The 15,431-nt window shown below is 50.1% G+C and overlaps 1 protein-coding gene and 1 non-coding gene across 8 annotated transcripts in view; both read right to left on the bottom strand.

Moving 5' to 3' along the window:
* Window positions 1-15,431, bottom strand: part of TPCN1 (two pore segment channel 1) — a 60,962-nt gene that overhangs the window by 26,094 nt on the left and 19,437 nt on the right. For 5 of the 7 annotated variants that reach the window (XM_055550738.1, XM_055550740.1, XM_055550739.1 and 2 more), the window contains 2 exons: window positions 6,404-6,531; window positions 344-520 (listed from right to left, as the gene is read on the bottom strand). In XM_055550738.1, coding sequence (XP_055406713.1) covers window positions 344-520; window positions 6,404-6,531 — 305 coding nt within the window. Of the gene's footprint in view, window positions 1-343; window positions 2,689-6,403; window positions 6,532-14,211; window positions 14,344-15,431 lie in introns of those variants that run through there. The other 2 variants (XM_055550743.1, XM_055550744.1) reach the window with 2 other exon arrangements.
* Window positions 8,789-8,860, bottom strand: TRNAW-CCA (transfer RNA tryptophan (anticodon CCA)). The gene has a single exon. It is a non-coding gene; the product is annotated as a tRNA-Trp (tRNA).

Raw genomic sequence — 15,431 nt, 5'->3', positions numbered from 1 at the left:
CTTTTCTTTGGAGACAGCGGGCGGGACTGCTGATCAGGTATGCTGTTCACCTGGAGCCAAAGCATGGCCACGGGTCCTAAGTGAGGCAGTCCGAGGGCGGCCCCTGCCCCTCCTTGGAAGTTACAAGGGAACGGAATCCCAGGGAGACTGGGGGTGGTGCATTCCCTCGGGCGGGGACCCCCAGCAAGACTGGTGAGCCAGCTACTCCCAGGGCCTCCCCGTTTGAAATCCGTGGGGTGTCTCCCCTTCCAGAATGTTCCCTTTCAGGCTTGAGTTACTCTGCCCGCCTTCCCACCCCCGACACCCCCAGAGAGCCGTGGCTCGCGGCCACCAGGACACTCACGTAAATGCCCAGCCGGAGCGCGGGGACGGCGGGAGCCTCGCACAGGGAGAGCAGCAGCAGGAGCAAGGCCGCGGACAGCTCCATCAGGTAGAAGAGGTGGTTGTGTGCGAAGAGGTAGGCCGCCAGAGCTTTGGCGTTCTTGGGGTGGGTGAAGAACTTGTCGTTATTCTCGCCTTCCTGAAAGAGCGAGAGTCGCGTGAGCCCGCGCAAAGCAGTGCGCCTGGGATGCAGAAGCGGCCGGGGATGTGGGACTTGTGGTGGGCGGGGGAAAGGGGCGGGCCCTTGGCAGGTGGGTGGAGCTTCAGGCCAGAGAGGACGGAAAATTAAGTATTCTCTTCACAGCTTAGCACACCCCTCAGGTCTCGCCCTTGCCACTGATGCGGCTTCAAAGACTTGCTTCTTTCCAAAACTAGTCGGAGGAATCAAAGGATAAAACGCGCAAGAGATCAAAGGGAAGCGGGAGCATCTTGTCCCTTCTGAGACCGAAGTCTCACTCTCAGGTGTGGGATGTTAAGTGCTCGGGGTCTGGGGTAAACTAGTCATGACTGTGTCCTGGCTCCGCCCCCTTCTCCCTGGGCAACATGGAAACTGTTCTTTCACCTTTACAACCATCCATGGGTTAACGATCGACCGTACTTACTCCCAGGGCTCTTAGGACAGCGTCTGGCACACGGAAAGCTCCCTGAAGAGGTGACCTGTTATTATTTACTTTAAGCTAGTAACATTGAGGGGAAAGCTTGAGGGTCCCTTTATCAGAATCCTGGTTTATTCAGTTTTCCCCATCCCATTTATCTTTTTAAAGAGTTTTTGGATGTGGGACAATTTTTAAAGTTTTTGTTGAATTTGTTACAATATTGCTTCTGTTTTATGTGTTTTTTTTTGTTTTTTGGGGGTTTTTTTGCTTTTTGACCATGAGGCATATGGGATTTTGGCTCCCCAGCTAGGGATGGAATCTGCACCCCCTGCATTGGAAGGCAAAGTCTTCTCAACTACTGAACCAACAGGGAAGTCCCCTTACTTCTTAATTGACTATTTCCACCTTATTTCCTAAGCCCTTGATGCTTTCATCCCAACAGTAACAAGACAGCGGCTGACCCCCACTGAGTGCCCTCCACTGAGCCCTGACATTCCTTTCAGTCCGGACAATTTGCCTTCCAGGCAAGTGCTTCTATTTCTTCTCATTTGACAGCAGTGACAGGGAACTTCCATAGCACCCAAGCCCATAGAGCCAGGCAGCCTGGTTCCAGCAGCCCTGTTCTGTCTGTTCTTGGCCTCCTGCTGATGATGCAGAAAACAAATGATGGAGCCTGGGGAATGGTCCACTTGAGAATACAAGCCGATGACCCTCCCTGTTAGGATCGGTCTTCTGGGGGAGGTAGGGGATCTTCACTGCCTCCCTGAGGTTGGTGGGCACAGGTCTACGCAAAAGAGGTCCCACCTCATCAACTTCATCCTCAGTACCCCATCCAGCAGCGTACATATAGACAGCATTTACTTTTCACGCATTGCCTTGCTTCAGTGCTTCTCAACTGGGGGCAGTGTTGAGCACCTGCCCTGCCCTGACCCCACCCCAGGGCTGGAGACACGTGTAGCTGTCACACCTGGGGGTGTTGCTGGCATCCAGAGGGGCAGTTCCAGGGATGCTGTTAAAATGCACAGGGCAGCCCCTCACAACAAAGAATTATCCCGTCCTAAACACCAATGATGCTGAGTCAGGAGAACCTATCTCGTTCACTCTCAGCACACTCAGAACAGAGGCTCTTGCCCTTGGCTCCGATCTCTAGAGGAGAAAAGGGTCAGAGCCCCAGAAGGGACACCCAGAGCCTTTCCAAAAGCATTCTGGGTGTTCTTGAATGCAGGCAGACCTTCAACTATTCCAATATTTGGCTCTTCTGGGATGAGGCCACATGCAACCATCCTCATAAACCCTTGTTCTGGCAAAAGTGAAACTAACACATGCGTGCCCGGTGATTCCTGCAGAAGTTACAAAGCCAGGTTGACAGGAAGAAGTGTCTCTGGGCCAGGTGGCACATGGTGCCATGGAAGGAGCCCTGGCCAGTGGGCTCCTGTGCCAGCTGGAGGTGGCTTCAGCTCGCCAAGCTTGTTACAGAGAACTGGGAGAGCAAGAGATATAATCAAGACCTCAGTTGGCACAGTGTCTGGTGCACACAGTGGGCGTTTAATAGATGTTTGGTAAGATGAAGCATTTCTGCAAGAGATCATTCTCCAGGCGCCTGTCAGGCCGAGGACTGTCCAGTAGCTGGGAGTTGGCTGGGAGCTCTGACCTTGGCTGTGGTTTGCAGCGGAACTTCAAGCGAGTCACTTCCCTGAAGCCCGATACATCACTATCCTCATGATCAAAAAAAAAATAAAAGGCAAACCACAGACTCGACAGGGCAGGGAACAAACATCCTGGAGTCACACGGTGGGTGAGCTGGGCAAGCCTCGCTCCCCGTCCTGTGATCTGTGCCGGCTGTGGTTTTCACCACCACCGCCCTGGCCACAGGGGTCACACATGGTTGCCTGGGGAGCTTCTGGCTTGGACTTCTAGAAAATGCAATTCTCGGGTAATTTCTTCCAACAGGTAGCCAGGGATGAAGGTCTGGCAAGAGGAAACCACTGACATGGAGCTCCCAAATCTGACCTCAGGGACTTGGAATTGCCTCAGGGCAGATGGACGGAGAAGGCAATGGCAACCCATTCCAGTACTCTTGCCTGGAAAAATCCCATGGACGGAGGAGCCTGGTAGGCTGCAGTCCACGGGGTCACTAAGAGTCGGACACGACTGAGCGACTTCACTTTCACTTTTCCCTTTCATGCATTGGAGAAGGAAATGGCAACCCACTCCAGTGTTCTTGCCTGGAGAATCCCAGGGATGGGGGAGCCTAGTGGGCTGCCGTCTATGGGGTCGCACAGAGTCGGACACGACTGAAGCGACTTAGCAGCAGCAGCAGGGCAGATGGAAGATGAGGCCTTCCCCAGCAAGGACCGAGTGAAATAGGATCTGAGTCCCTATCGTGACCCAGATGCTAAGGCTTCCCAGGTGGTGCAGTGGTAAAGAATCCACCTGCCAATGTTGAAGACGCAAAAAACCTGGGTTCGATCCCTGGGTTGGGAAGGTCCTCTGGAGGAGGAAATGGCAACCCACTCCAGTATTCTTGCCTGAAAAATCCCAAGGACAGAGGAGCCTAGGAGGCTACAGTCCATGGGGTCGCAAAGAGTCAGACATGACTGAGCACGCATGCACTAAGGAGAACACTGGCCTTATTTCCTAGAGGCTGATCATGAACTAGGAAATTTTATGATTAGGAAAAATAAGAAGCCAGGCCGGCTGTACGTGACTTCCAGGCCTTTAATCTCTGCTCCCTGGGGCAGAAGTCCACAAAGAAAACTAGGAGGGTCTTGGAGGCAACAGGAGCTCCGAGCACACGGCTCCTGTGGGTGAGTGAGTTAACAGGTAAATTTAGGAAGAGAGGAAACCACAGGCACCAAATTTGCTGGTGGCACAAAAATTGCTGCAAAGCAGCAAGGGGCCAGTCAGCCAAGCACACGAACAACCTGGCTCGGGGGCTGTGCTGCAGCCCATCCGCAAGCGCGGAAACGGCTATCGGACGCCCGCTAACACCGTTCTCCAAGCCATGCTGCAGCCCATCTGCAAGCACGGAAACGGCTAAAGGACGCCCGCTAACACCGTCCTCCAAGCCATGCTGCAGCCCATCCGCAAGCGCGGAAACGGCTATCAGACTCCCGCTAACACCGTCCTCCAAGCCAGAAACCACTGTCCACGGGGACCCCAGTTCTGCTTTTAGTTTTAATTTTACAAGAGGATGCATCTTTTTGTAAAAAAGAAAAAAAATTCAAGTAATACACAAAATTATAAGGTAGTAAAAATTTCATCAGCCAAAAATAATCACCTTTAATATTCTGACAAATAAGTTTCCAGATGTGAATGGGTATCTGTGCATACATAGACACACATTATATAAAATTATATATAACTTATATATTAAAAGTCACCATATGATACTTTCTGTCCTGTAACCTCTTTTTCCCTAAAGACATGGCCCATTTTTGAGTGACCGCATGGGGTCAGGAACAGAAATGTGGCCACCACGTAGAGAAGAAAGAACATCATTTGGAGGCTGGATGGACACGGTTTAAATACAAGCTTGGCAGTTTACTAGCTGGCTGGCTTTGGACTCACTAGCCCCCGGGAGTCTCAGGTGTATGAACTGGGAGATGATCAAACTGCTGGTAAGATTGTTAGAAAGATCAGCAAGTACATACTTAACTTAGTCTTTTTTTGGTATATAGATCCATTTGTATTATTTTTTAGATTCCACTTAGAAGTTATATTTCTCTTTCTCTAGCTGACTTACTTCACTTAGTAATATTCTCTAGGTCTATCCACACTATGGCACATGGCAACATTTCATTCTTTATTATGGCTGAGTAATATTCCACTGCTCATATATGTGTGTATGTATTATATACCACATCTTCTTAAATCAATTGTCTGTTGAGGGGCACTTGGTTCTTGGGTTGTCTCCATGCCTTGGCTATTGTAAATAGTGCTACTATAAACACTGAGGTGCACATGCCTTTTTGAATTAGAGGGGTTTTTTCCCTCCAAATATATATCCTGGAGTGGGATTGCTGGATCATATAGTAGCTCTATTTTTAGTTTTTTAAGACACTTACATACTGTTTTCCTTAATGTCTGTACCAATTTACATTCCCACCAACAGTGTAGGTGAGTTCCCTTTCCTCCACATCTTCTCTAGCATTTATTATTTGATGATAGCCATTTTTATTACTAATGTTCTCACCTCCTTAAGGAAAGAGGCAATTACCAAGCAGTGATTCTAATTCTGTATTCTGATCCATCCTGGCCTCTTATCTAGCACCTGTTCAACCTTAGAGAGGGTGACAGTGTATAGAGTGATCCCGCAACGTCAACAGGCATGCCCAAGCTTGCTAAAATCTCCCGAAAACATTTCTACTTAACCTGAATCATTTCTGCCTTAACCTGAATCAAAACCCATTCCTTGAGAAGTACAGCCATAAAACGTGAGAAACACACAGACACCTGAACAGCTATCAAATAAGTATCTGAATTTCATTAAATTTTCTTTGAAAATAGAAAAGCAAATACTTAAAAGGCAGAGCTGCTTCAAAGAAAAAAAAGATTAGGGGAAAGTGATCATTCAAATGAACTTAAGAAAAATCCCATTTCCTCACCCAAATCCGTATTCAATGCTGAAATTTCAGCAGAAGCTGAAATCTTATAATGACAAAAATGACAAGATTAAGGTGAAAATGCCATTGACAGTGAGATTAGCAGTTAACAGGCAATATTCCCTTTGGAGAGTATTCAATACTGTATATCAAAGGCCCTAAAAAATGTCGAATCCTTCAACCCACTGATTCTATTTCTTGGAGTGTTTCCTAATAAAATAATCCTCGATATTAAAGAGAAAAAGAGAGAAATAGCTGAAGACATAGATTGTCCTCATATTATAATTTATAACAGGGAAATGCATAATATACAGTAAGGGAAATATAAAAAGAGAAAATATCCAACCTTATCAGGATAGTTAAATAAATTAAGATACACTTACCAGACAGAATTATAAAGATTTTAAAATTTGTTTAAAAACAAAAACCAAGCATGGAATAGCAAATATGAAAGCAGCAGCAGGAGAAACAGGAAGAATAAACATCTCAAGACCCTGCACACTGAGTCAGCTGGACTCAGCAGATAGAAGAGTTCCCTCCCGAGAACCAGCCTCTCCAGAAGAGGGAGCAGGGCAGGGGGCGGCCAAATGGACAGACTAGGGGAACCTGGGGGCAGGCAGGGCCACACACTGGGGGTCCTGGGAACAAGCCCACGGGCACAGCCAGCTTGGCTCTCCCGGCGTCATCTTATGAAATGAGAAGCTCACACATGGAGCACCAAAGCCAGAACTGGATTTCTGGGCATGCATCCAACAGAGCCTAGCTCCCCGTCTCCACCAACATGTGGCAAGAAGGGCCAGATGCTGCCCGGGAGATACTCACCTGGAGGTAGATTGCTGCCTCTTGATAATTCATCTCCCAGTCATGTCCAGTGGGGCTGGAGGGGGAGTTCTCACCCTCTAAGCTCAGACTGGGGGCCTGGGAGTCGTGGACGGTATATTTGCCTCCATCTGCAAGAGGAGATTCATTTACAACCCAGGTTTGAGAGAATAAAAAGACACCATTCACCAGAGAGAAGGCTGGCAGTCATTCACCTGCTCTCACTCATATCCTATTATATAAGTCAACACCCCCTTGTATATACTTGGGCTTCCTGGTGGCTCAGGCAGTAAAAAATCCACCTGCAATGCAAGAGACCTGGGGTCGATCCCTGGGTTGTGAAGATCCCCTGGAGGAGGGCATGGCAACCCACTCCAGTATTCTTGCCTGGAGAATCCCCATGGTCAGAGGAGCCTGGCAGGCTACAGTCCATGGGGTCACAAACAGTCCGACACGACGGAGTGACTAAGCACACATAAGTCTACACGTGATCCCGTGTATTAGGTTGGCTGAAAAGGCCGTTCGGGTAACATATTTTGGCAAAAACCAAATGACCTTTTTGGCCAACCCAATACTAACGACAGCAAGAATAGTATGTCTAGCAAAAATGTTCTTCCGACATGGATGGACCTGGAGGGTATTACGCTGAGTGAAATAAATCAGAAAGACAAATACTGTTATGAGATCACTTATGTGTGGAATCTTAAAACTAAAACAAACTAGTGAATACAACAACAAAAACAGACTCATAGGTACAGAGAACAAACTAGTGGTTTCTATGGGGAGAGGGAAGGCGGAGGGGCAAGATGGGGGAGGAGATTAAGAGGTACAAATGACTATGGATAAAATAAATAAACTACAAGGATATATTGTGCAGCAAAGGAGTATTTTATAAATTAAAAGGAGCATAACCTTTAAAAATTGTGAATCACTATATTATACACCTGAAACATACAATGTTGTGTATCAACCATACCTCAATTAAATTTTTCTTTCTCCTGTTAAGAAAGCAAGTATAAAAAAAGCACACACCCAATGCTATCATTTGTGTAAATAAGGGAAAAAACAAGAAAGCACAGAGATATCTACTTAACGGAAGAAATAGGAAGAATAAATTAGAACTTGATGAAACTGATTACCCACAATGGATGGAGAGAACGGGGTGGAAGTTGCTCAGAGGGAGTGATCTTTTTGATGACTTTTGACTTGTAGAAGCATGTTAATATACTGCCTTGTCAGAAAAATAAAAATAACTGGATTTGTTCCCTGGTGCAGGGTCATCCGTGGCTCTTCCCTGCTAAGACCCATGCCCTTTCCTTCTGGTAACTCAGTCCTGTCTGTCTGAATGTCCGCTCCCTACTTTTTGTCCTTATTCTTCGGCTCTGGCCAACTCCACCCCTGGCAGCTGATCCAGTGCAATGAGATCCCCTCAACACCCGCCCCAGCCTGCCCCTGTCTTACCCCAGACAGGTATTGGTTCAGCCAATGGTGCTGACCGAAGTCTAGCCAATGAACCTAGAACTTCTCCAGGACCAGTTTAGAAAGGTGTGTGTGTGTGTGTGTGTGTGGAGGGATTGGGGAGCTCTTTCCCTATTGCTGCTGGAGGCTGCCTCTGCCACCAAGTGGGGAAGACCTGCCTGAGTTACACCCCTGGGATTGAGCCGTGCCTGAAATTTACCTCAGAGCATTTCCAAAGTCTGAGCCCACAAAGATCCTTTTATACCTAAGCCTCTTTGGGTTGAGCTTGTCACAGCACTCAAGTGTGTCTACTGATACATGCCATGGCCCCAAGAAACAAGTCTTAGCTTTTTTTTTTTTTTTTTTTACTGTTTATTTATTTGGCTGCAATGGGTCTCAGTTGTGGCACTTGGGATTTTTAGCTGTGCCATGCGGGATCTAGTTCCCCAAGCAGGGATGGAACCTGGGCCCCCTGCATTGGGAGCTAGGAGTCTTAGCCACTGGACCACCAGGGAAGTCCCATGGATGGACATTTAGACCATTGCCAATGCTTGGCTATTTCAAATGAACATTCATGTACAGGGCTTGTAGGTGTAGGTGGATGTAGGTGTTCATTTCTTGGGGGTAAATACCAAGGAGTGAAATAGCTAGATCACCCATTTAACTTTTTACGAAACTACCAAACTGTTTTCCAAAGTGGTTGTACCGTTCTACACTCCCACTCGCAGTAAATGAGAGTTCTAGGTCTTCCACTTCCCCACCACCAACTGATATGCTCACTGCTTTAGGTCTTGAAGGTGAAGGTGAAGTCACTCAGTCGTATCCGACTCTTTGTGACCCCGTGGACTGTAGCCTATCGGGCTTCTCCGTCCATGGGATTCTCCAGGCAAGAATACTGGAGTGGGTTACCATTTCCTTCTCCAGGGGATCTTCCCTACCCAGGGATCGAACCCAGGTCTCCCGCATTGGAGGCAGATGCTTTAACCTCTGAGCCACCAGGGAAGTAACTGCTTTAAGTCTTAACTATCCTAAAATATTGTGATGTTACTGTATTGTTTTAATTCCAATGCTTTTAATTTGGATTTCCTCAGAGACTAATAAGGTTGAGCATCTTTCCATATGCTTAGTTGCCATTTGTACAACTTAATTGAAGTGTCTCCAACTCTTACCTATTACATTATTTTCTTCTTTTTTAAAATTTTGAGTCACATATATGCATATATATATATAATGCAGTCTATAAATATACAAATGTTTGTCTCTGATTATAATATCTCTTCCAGTTTTGATTATTTCCTTGGATTAGTGATTATTATAGCTTTATCCATTCTTTTCATCTCTTTGTGTCTTTTTATTTAAATTTTGTTTCCTATAGGCAGCATATAGTTTGGTCTTGCTTCTTTCCTCCAGTTTGAAAAACTCTGCCTTTTAATTGGAGTATTTAGATTATTTACATTTAATGTAATTACTAATATGGTTAGGCTTAAATATATCATCTTGCAATTTACAGCATGTTTATACCACCTGTTCTTTGTTCTCTTGCCTTTCTCCTCCAAGACACTTCAATTAAGTACCTTCCTGAGGTCATGTAGTCAGTGAGAAGCAGGGCTTGGCTACCAAATTAGGCTGGTTAGCTCCTAATTGGTAGGTTGCATGCCTCTCAAGGGGCTTCCCAGGTGGCGCTAGCAGTAAAAAACCCGCCTGCCAATGCAGGAGATGTAAGAGATGCACATTCGATCCCTGGGTTGGGAAGATCCCCTGGAGGAGGGCACAGCAACCCACTCCAGTGTTCTTGCCTGGAGAAACCCTGTGGTCAGAGGAGCCTGGCAGGCTACAGTCCACAGGGTCACCAAGAGTCAGACATGACTGAAGTGCCTTTGCACGCATGCAAGCATGCCTCTCAAGAATTGGAAGCCCAGAAAGGAGGACAAGCCATGGCTGAAAGGATTAAAAATATGGCAGCTATTCCATCACATCTGACTGCAGCCAGCCCTTCTCATTCTGGTCTTGCTCTCCCAATGCCAGGATCTCCTAACTCTGATCCCTGTGCCCATTTCTTAAAGAACTGAGCCCCAGGTGAAACCAGCGGAAGGTCAAAACCACCTTCTTCCACCCGCTTGCATGGATCAGGGAAGCGTGAGCCCAAACGTGACTCCTGAGCAGGAGAAACACAGGCAGGCAGCTGGCTGGCGCTGGGATCTCGGGTGCCTGTGCTGAATCCTCCATGCCCTCCACACGGCAGGAGCTGGCGCCCGGGACACAGCAGTCCTAGGTAAAGAGCGGTGCTGGTGCGGTGTGGGTGGCGATGGCTGGCACAGATGGCAGGGGACATTAGTGCCACTTTCCCAGCCTGAGCTAGACAGAAACATCTGCATGAGCCCCTGCCTCAGAGATCCCCCAGTGTGAGCCTTCCCAGCTCTTCCTCTCATGTGTGTGTTGGGGGGGGGGCAGTGGTTATCAAAGCAAATTGAGCTACCCGTGGGCCAGCCCTGCCACAACCGGTGCAGACCCCAGCAGCCTGGATCCTGCTGACTACCAGAAGCCTTCTACCAAGGCTGCCATGGTGCAAGGAGAGGGTGACAAGGGTCTTTCTTAGCACACGTGTCTCACCCCCACCCTAACGAACCTCAGCCCTACAAATCTATGTAGCCCAGACCTCATCAATTCGGCTTCTGCTGAAATAACAAACACACTTCCAGGGCATATTCTGTGTGCCAGGCTACTCTCAGCATGATATATGTATCACTGTAAATTTCATCCTCATAATAACATCATTACTGTGTCCATTTTACAGGTGAGATACAGGAAGCCCAGAGAGACCTGTGAACTCAGCCAGGCTTCACACATTTAGAAGGTCAGCAGGGTCTATGCTGAGAATCCCCATGTTTAACCAAAGTGCAGGGACTGCAAAGAGACCAAACCAGTCCATCCTAAAGGAAATCAACCCTGAGTGTTCACTGGAAGGACAGATGCTGAAGCTGAAGCCGACTCGCTGGAAAAGACCCTGATGCTGGGAAAGATTGAAGGCAGGGGGAGAAGGGGGCAGCAAAGGATGAAATGGTTGAAGAGACAGCATCACAGACTCACTGGACGTGAATCTGAGCAAACTCCAGGAGATAGTAGAGGACAGGGAAGCCTGCAATGCTATAGTCCACCGGGTCGCAAAGAGTCGGATACGGCTTAGCGACTGAACAAATGGACTATGGGGTTTCCCTCCATGGACTCTGGAGGACTTTCTGCTGTCCATCATAGAAGGATGAGTGTCAGGTCCAGGGTCTTAGAAAGGATGACGTTTAGGCCTGCAATGGGTTGGAGAGACCATTTAATTGAATGCCCATCTCTTAGAGATGGAGGTCACGGCAGAGAGCGTACCTGTGTACCAGGGCTGATCCATCAGAGAGCCAGCTCTAGCACCCGGGCCTCCTGGCTGCCTGTCTAGAGGTCTCCCCACCACAGACTCTGGTCACTCAGCCCTCACTAGAGTAATGTGGATGGTGGTCTGCCACAGGGCGACCACTGCCGTGTGCAGCCCTGAGTGAGACAAACCAAAGAGAAAAGTGACTGGGCCTCCACAGATCATCATTCCCATGGGCCAGAGCTCTTGGGATGTGCCAGTGAGGGCCGTGAGTGATCGGCAGACAGGCGGAAGGTCTTGGCCAGCTGGGGAATATTTTTCTTGACCTACAAGTGCTGAACAGAATGACTGTACCTTGGCTTCCCACGTGGTGCTAGTAAAGAACCCACCTGCCAATGCAGGAAATGCAAGACATGCAGGTTCAATCTCTGGGTCAGGAAGATCCCCTGGAGGAGGAAAGGGCAACCCACTCCAGTATGCCTGCCTGGGAAATCCCATGGGCAGAGGAACCTGGCGGGCTACAGTCCATGGGGGTCACAAAGAGTCAGACACGACTGAGCACAATACAGGCAGAGAACCCCAGGGCAGGAGAGGCCCCAGGGATTCAGGAGGCTCATCCCCTCACGTTCCCCCTCATTCATCATGTGGAGTGACCCTCCCAGATACTGTCTGCACTTTCCCAGCCCCTCACGACACCGGGCAACGCCCCTGCTGCTGGTCTGGCTCCTCGTCCTGGCCCTCTCTGCCCATCTCTTCTCTACGCCAGTCAGAGAAATCCTTTGATGTGTGTATGCATGTGTTTTAAGTAAACTTTTTAGCTCAGTATAACAGTAATCCTTTAAAAACCTAAGCCAGGTGGTAGCACTCCTCTGCCCCAAACATGCCACCGCCTCCAGCTCCTGAGAAAACTCGGAAGTCCTCCTCTGCGGGGAGCAGGTCCAAGGAAACCCGGTCTGAGGTCTCATCCCAGTCACCCCTCACGCTGGCCACACCGGCCTCCTTGTCCTCCTGGGACAGGCCTGGAACGTTCCGCTAAGGGCCTCTGCACTTGCTGTCCCCTCAGCCCTGTCCCCGGATCTTTGAATGGCTGGCCTGGTCACGTCTCCCAGGCGTCCACCCGAAGGTCATCTTACAGAGGCTGCCTCCGGCCTCCCTGGGCACACCCCCATGCCCCGGCCTCCTCACATGGCCTCCGGCTTCCTCCTGGGCTTCTATTGCCATCTGGGAGAGGGGCATGGACTTAATTCGTGGGCCTGCCTGATGCCTGCTTCCCTGCCTGGAGTATCAGCTCCATGAACTCAGGGGCTTTTGTCTTGGTCACTGTGGTATCCCCAGAGCCCAGAACAGGGCCAGGCGTGATGTGCAAAAGCTCCACATATATACCTGAACAGAAATGAAGTGAAAGATGCCCCAAAGATGACAGAAGCACACCCACCGTGGTGCGCAGACTTCGTCCAGAGCACAGTGGGGAGCTCCCTCGGGTGGTAAGAAGGGGTATGACATGACCTCTCTGCCCTTTCCAAAAATCCTTCTTAGGAGGATTTGTGCAAGAGGGACAATTTAACACAAGAGTAATTCAGGCAGAACCTTCAAAAAGGGAAACAGGACTCAAAGAGCTGAGGAGACAGAACAGAGAGTCCTCCCCTCCAGTGAGGAGGACTTTGTTCATTGCTTTTGATCAGTCAACCTTCCTCTTACTCAGAACACAGAACTTGGCTGGCTTTCCAGATGCAAAGCCTGAGTGCCTGTTGCTGACTGCGATTCGAGGACAGGGTTGAAAGGCCCTCGGTGACAAGGGCCACAGCAGGGAGTTTCAAGAAGGCCACAGGTGACTTCCAAGAGCACCCCCCCCACCCCGCCATGTTCCAAACAGGAGCAGCTGGGGAGCCACATTTAGGGATCACGTAAAGGGTGACATGGGAGGCAGGAGCCACGGTCCAGCCCACTCCTTGCACATGCAGTCTTCATTCAGAGGCGGTGGGCAGCCCAGCGGCCAAGACCGGAAGCATTTTCCCTGCGCTGCCAAGAGGAGGAGCTTGGGGACTGCGGGGTCTAATTCTTTTTTTTTTTTTTAATATATTTATTTGGCTGCACGGGTTCTTAGTTTGTGGCATGTGGGATCTAATTCCCTGACCAGGGATGGAAGCCGGGGCTCCTGCAATGGGAGTCCAGAGCCACTGGACCACCAGGGAAGTCACCTTTTCTGGAGGAGGGAAGGGGGGTTAACTACAGATTCCCTGCCCCGTTCTCCCACTTTCCAGGTTGGAGAAGTGGCCAAAGAAGCAATGGAAACCCTCCAGCCCCTAAGTGCTTTTTTGTTGAGGATGAGGGATGCTCAGAGGGTCGGCGGCCTCCCAAAAGGAAACATGGCTAGGGTAAAAGAGAGAAGAGGGGAGGGGGCTGGTGCAGGGGGCAGGTCAGAGGTCAGACTGTGGGCCTGTAGTTCAGATGGGGGGCACGCATCCAGTGGGCTTCCTCGGAGTGAACTCCACTGAAGCAGAAGGTGAGGCTGTACGGGAATCCCAGGGTCCCCTGACTGGTCACTACTAAGCATGATGCCCAGGGGATGGTCTGTCCCCGTGTCGCTGTGGAGGTCCCTGCATTACGCCCACTGAATCTGCTCCAGGTCACACCTGGGGAGCCTCAGACCCTGCTGACTGTGAGCACCCACCTGCCCTGGTGACCTGGAGCCCAGCCCTGGCCTATTCCTAACCACCTGGGCTGAATCTGCACTTCCTGGGAGAAACAGTGCCCTGCACCCACCCCACCCCACCCGCCCCCCAACAGGTCTCCACGTAAAAAGTGGGTGATGCAACTTTCAGGGCATCTCCTGCACAGGGAGAGACTGGACAAGGCTGTCTGGAGGGCTCTCATACAGCACCCCGGGTCCACCCCCGCCTGCAATCGGGGACCTGCCCTCATGCCAGTGATTAGAGACCCCGTAAGGATCAACATGTCCAATTTCTGATCCTGGTATCACCTTTGATGCCACACTCACCCATGGCCAGGTCAAGGCATACCACAAGGGCCCAGCTGGAGGAGACAGGATGACCTCTCCATGGGGCTGTCAGGGAGCTGGCCCTCCGCTGCCTCCTCCAGGAAGATGATGGCTGGCCCTCGCCTCTGCATTTCCGCCTTTCCTGGGAGGCAGCTGGAAACGGGAGGAAAGAAGTGGGGGAACAAGATACACAGCAGCACAGGAGGGTGGGAGCGGCAGTCTTCTTGGCTAGCTCCTTGGCTCCTAGAAGCCAACCAGCTTCTCCACTCCGGGGAGGTTTGAAAAGGGCCAGAGAAAGCTGAACACTCTTGGCAACCTGGAAGTTCCCACTCTGCGCCTCTGGGAAAAGTCACCCCCGCCCCAGTCCCTGAAGAGAAAAACACTTTGTTCTGTACTCCGGGTGTCCTGGGCAAAGAGCTCTCCTGTAAAGCTGGTCTGCAGCCTTTGCAGGCCCCGCTGACCTTTGCCACTAAACATTTATGCAACACCTACTCCTAAACTCCCCTCCCTACATCCTGGCAATCAGCCCGGGGAGCCAAACGTGGAGAATAAGCAACAGAAAGAAAACGGCTGAACTGGCAGGCGGTGGAATACAAAACAGCGTGACTACAACCACAACAACAAAAGCTGCCTCCAAGTAGGAGAGGCGTTCCCCACACAGAGGACAGGCAGATAAACCAGGATGACCTGTTTGCACAGATGGTAACGCTTCCACCACACTGATGTAACAGGGCCCAGACACTCCCTGCAGAACAGCTGGCGGCTTTGCATGCCGCCTCTCAAACGACCCTGCGGGGAATCCAAGGTTTCCGTTCGCTGGAGCACAGCGTGCAGCAGCATCAGGGTGGCTCTGGGTAAACAGAAACAGTTTCCATATGCCGGCTATAAAGCAGCACCAGGGAGGACGGGGAAAAGGACGGGCGGGAACACAGGGCTTTTGTGGCCCACCCCCAACATCCAGCAAGCACAGGGTCCGCTAGGGCTGGGTAGGTCACTGGGGCCTTCCTTGGGGGCCTGGGCAAGAGGGTGCTTTGGATAAAAGGCATATGAGCTCCTTGTGGGAGGCAGCTCTGAGCGGAAAGGATGTGAGGCGGTGGCAGTTCTTCTGCAGGTTTACACTGAGGTCCCTCTCTCCTTTCAATCCTGTTCCTTTCATTCTCCTTCTCTTACGTGTACATAACCTCATGCATTTGCGCCCACCCCCCACCCTTCTCGCTCTC

The sequence above is a fragment of the Bubalus kerabau genome, chromosome 16, assembly GCF_029407905.1.
Source record: "Bubalus kerabau isolate K-KA32 ecotype Philippines breed swamp buffalo chromosome 16, PCC_UOA_SB_1v2, whole genome shotgun sequence".
Lineage (NCBI taxonomy): Eukaryota > Metazoa > Chordata > Mammalia > Artiodactyla > Bovidae > Bubalus > Bubalus kerabau.
Note: the sequence above shows the minus strand (reverse complement) of the source record. Positions and strands in the feature narration are given on the sequence as shown.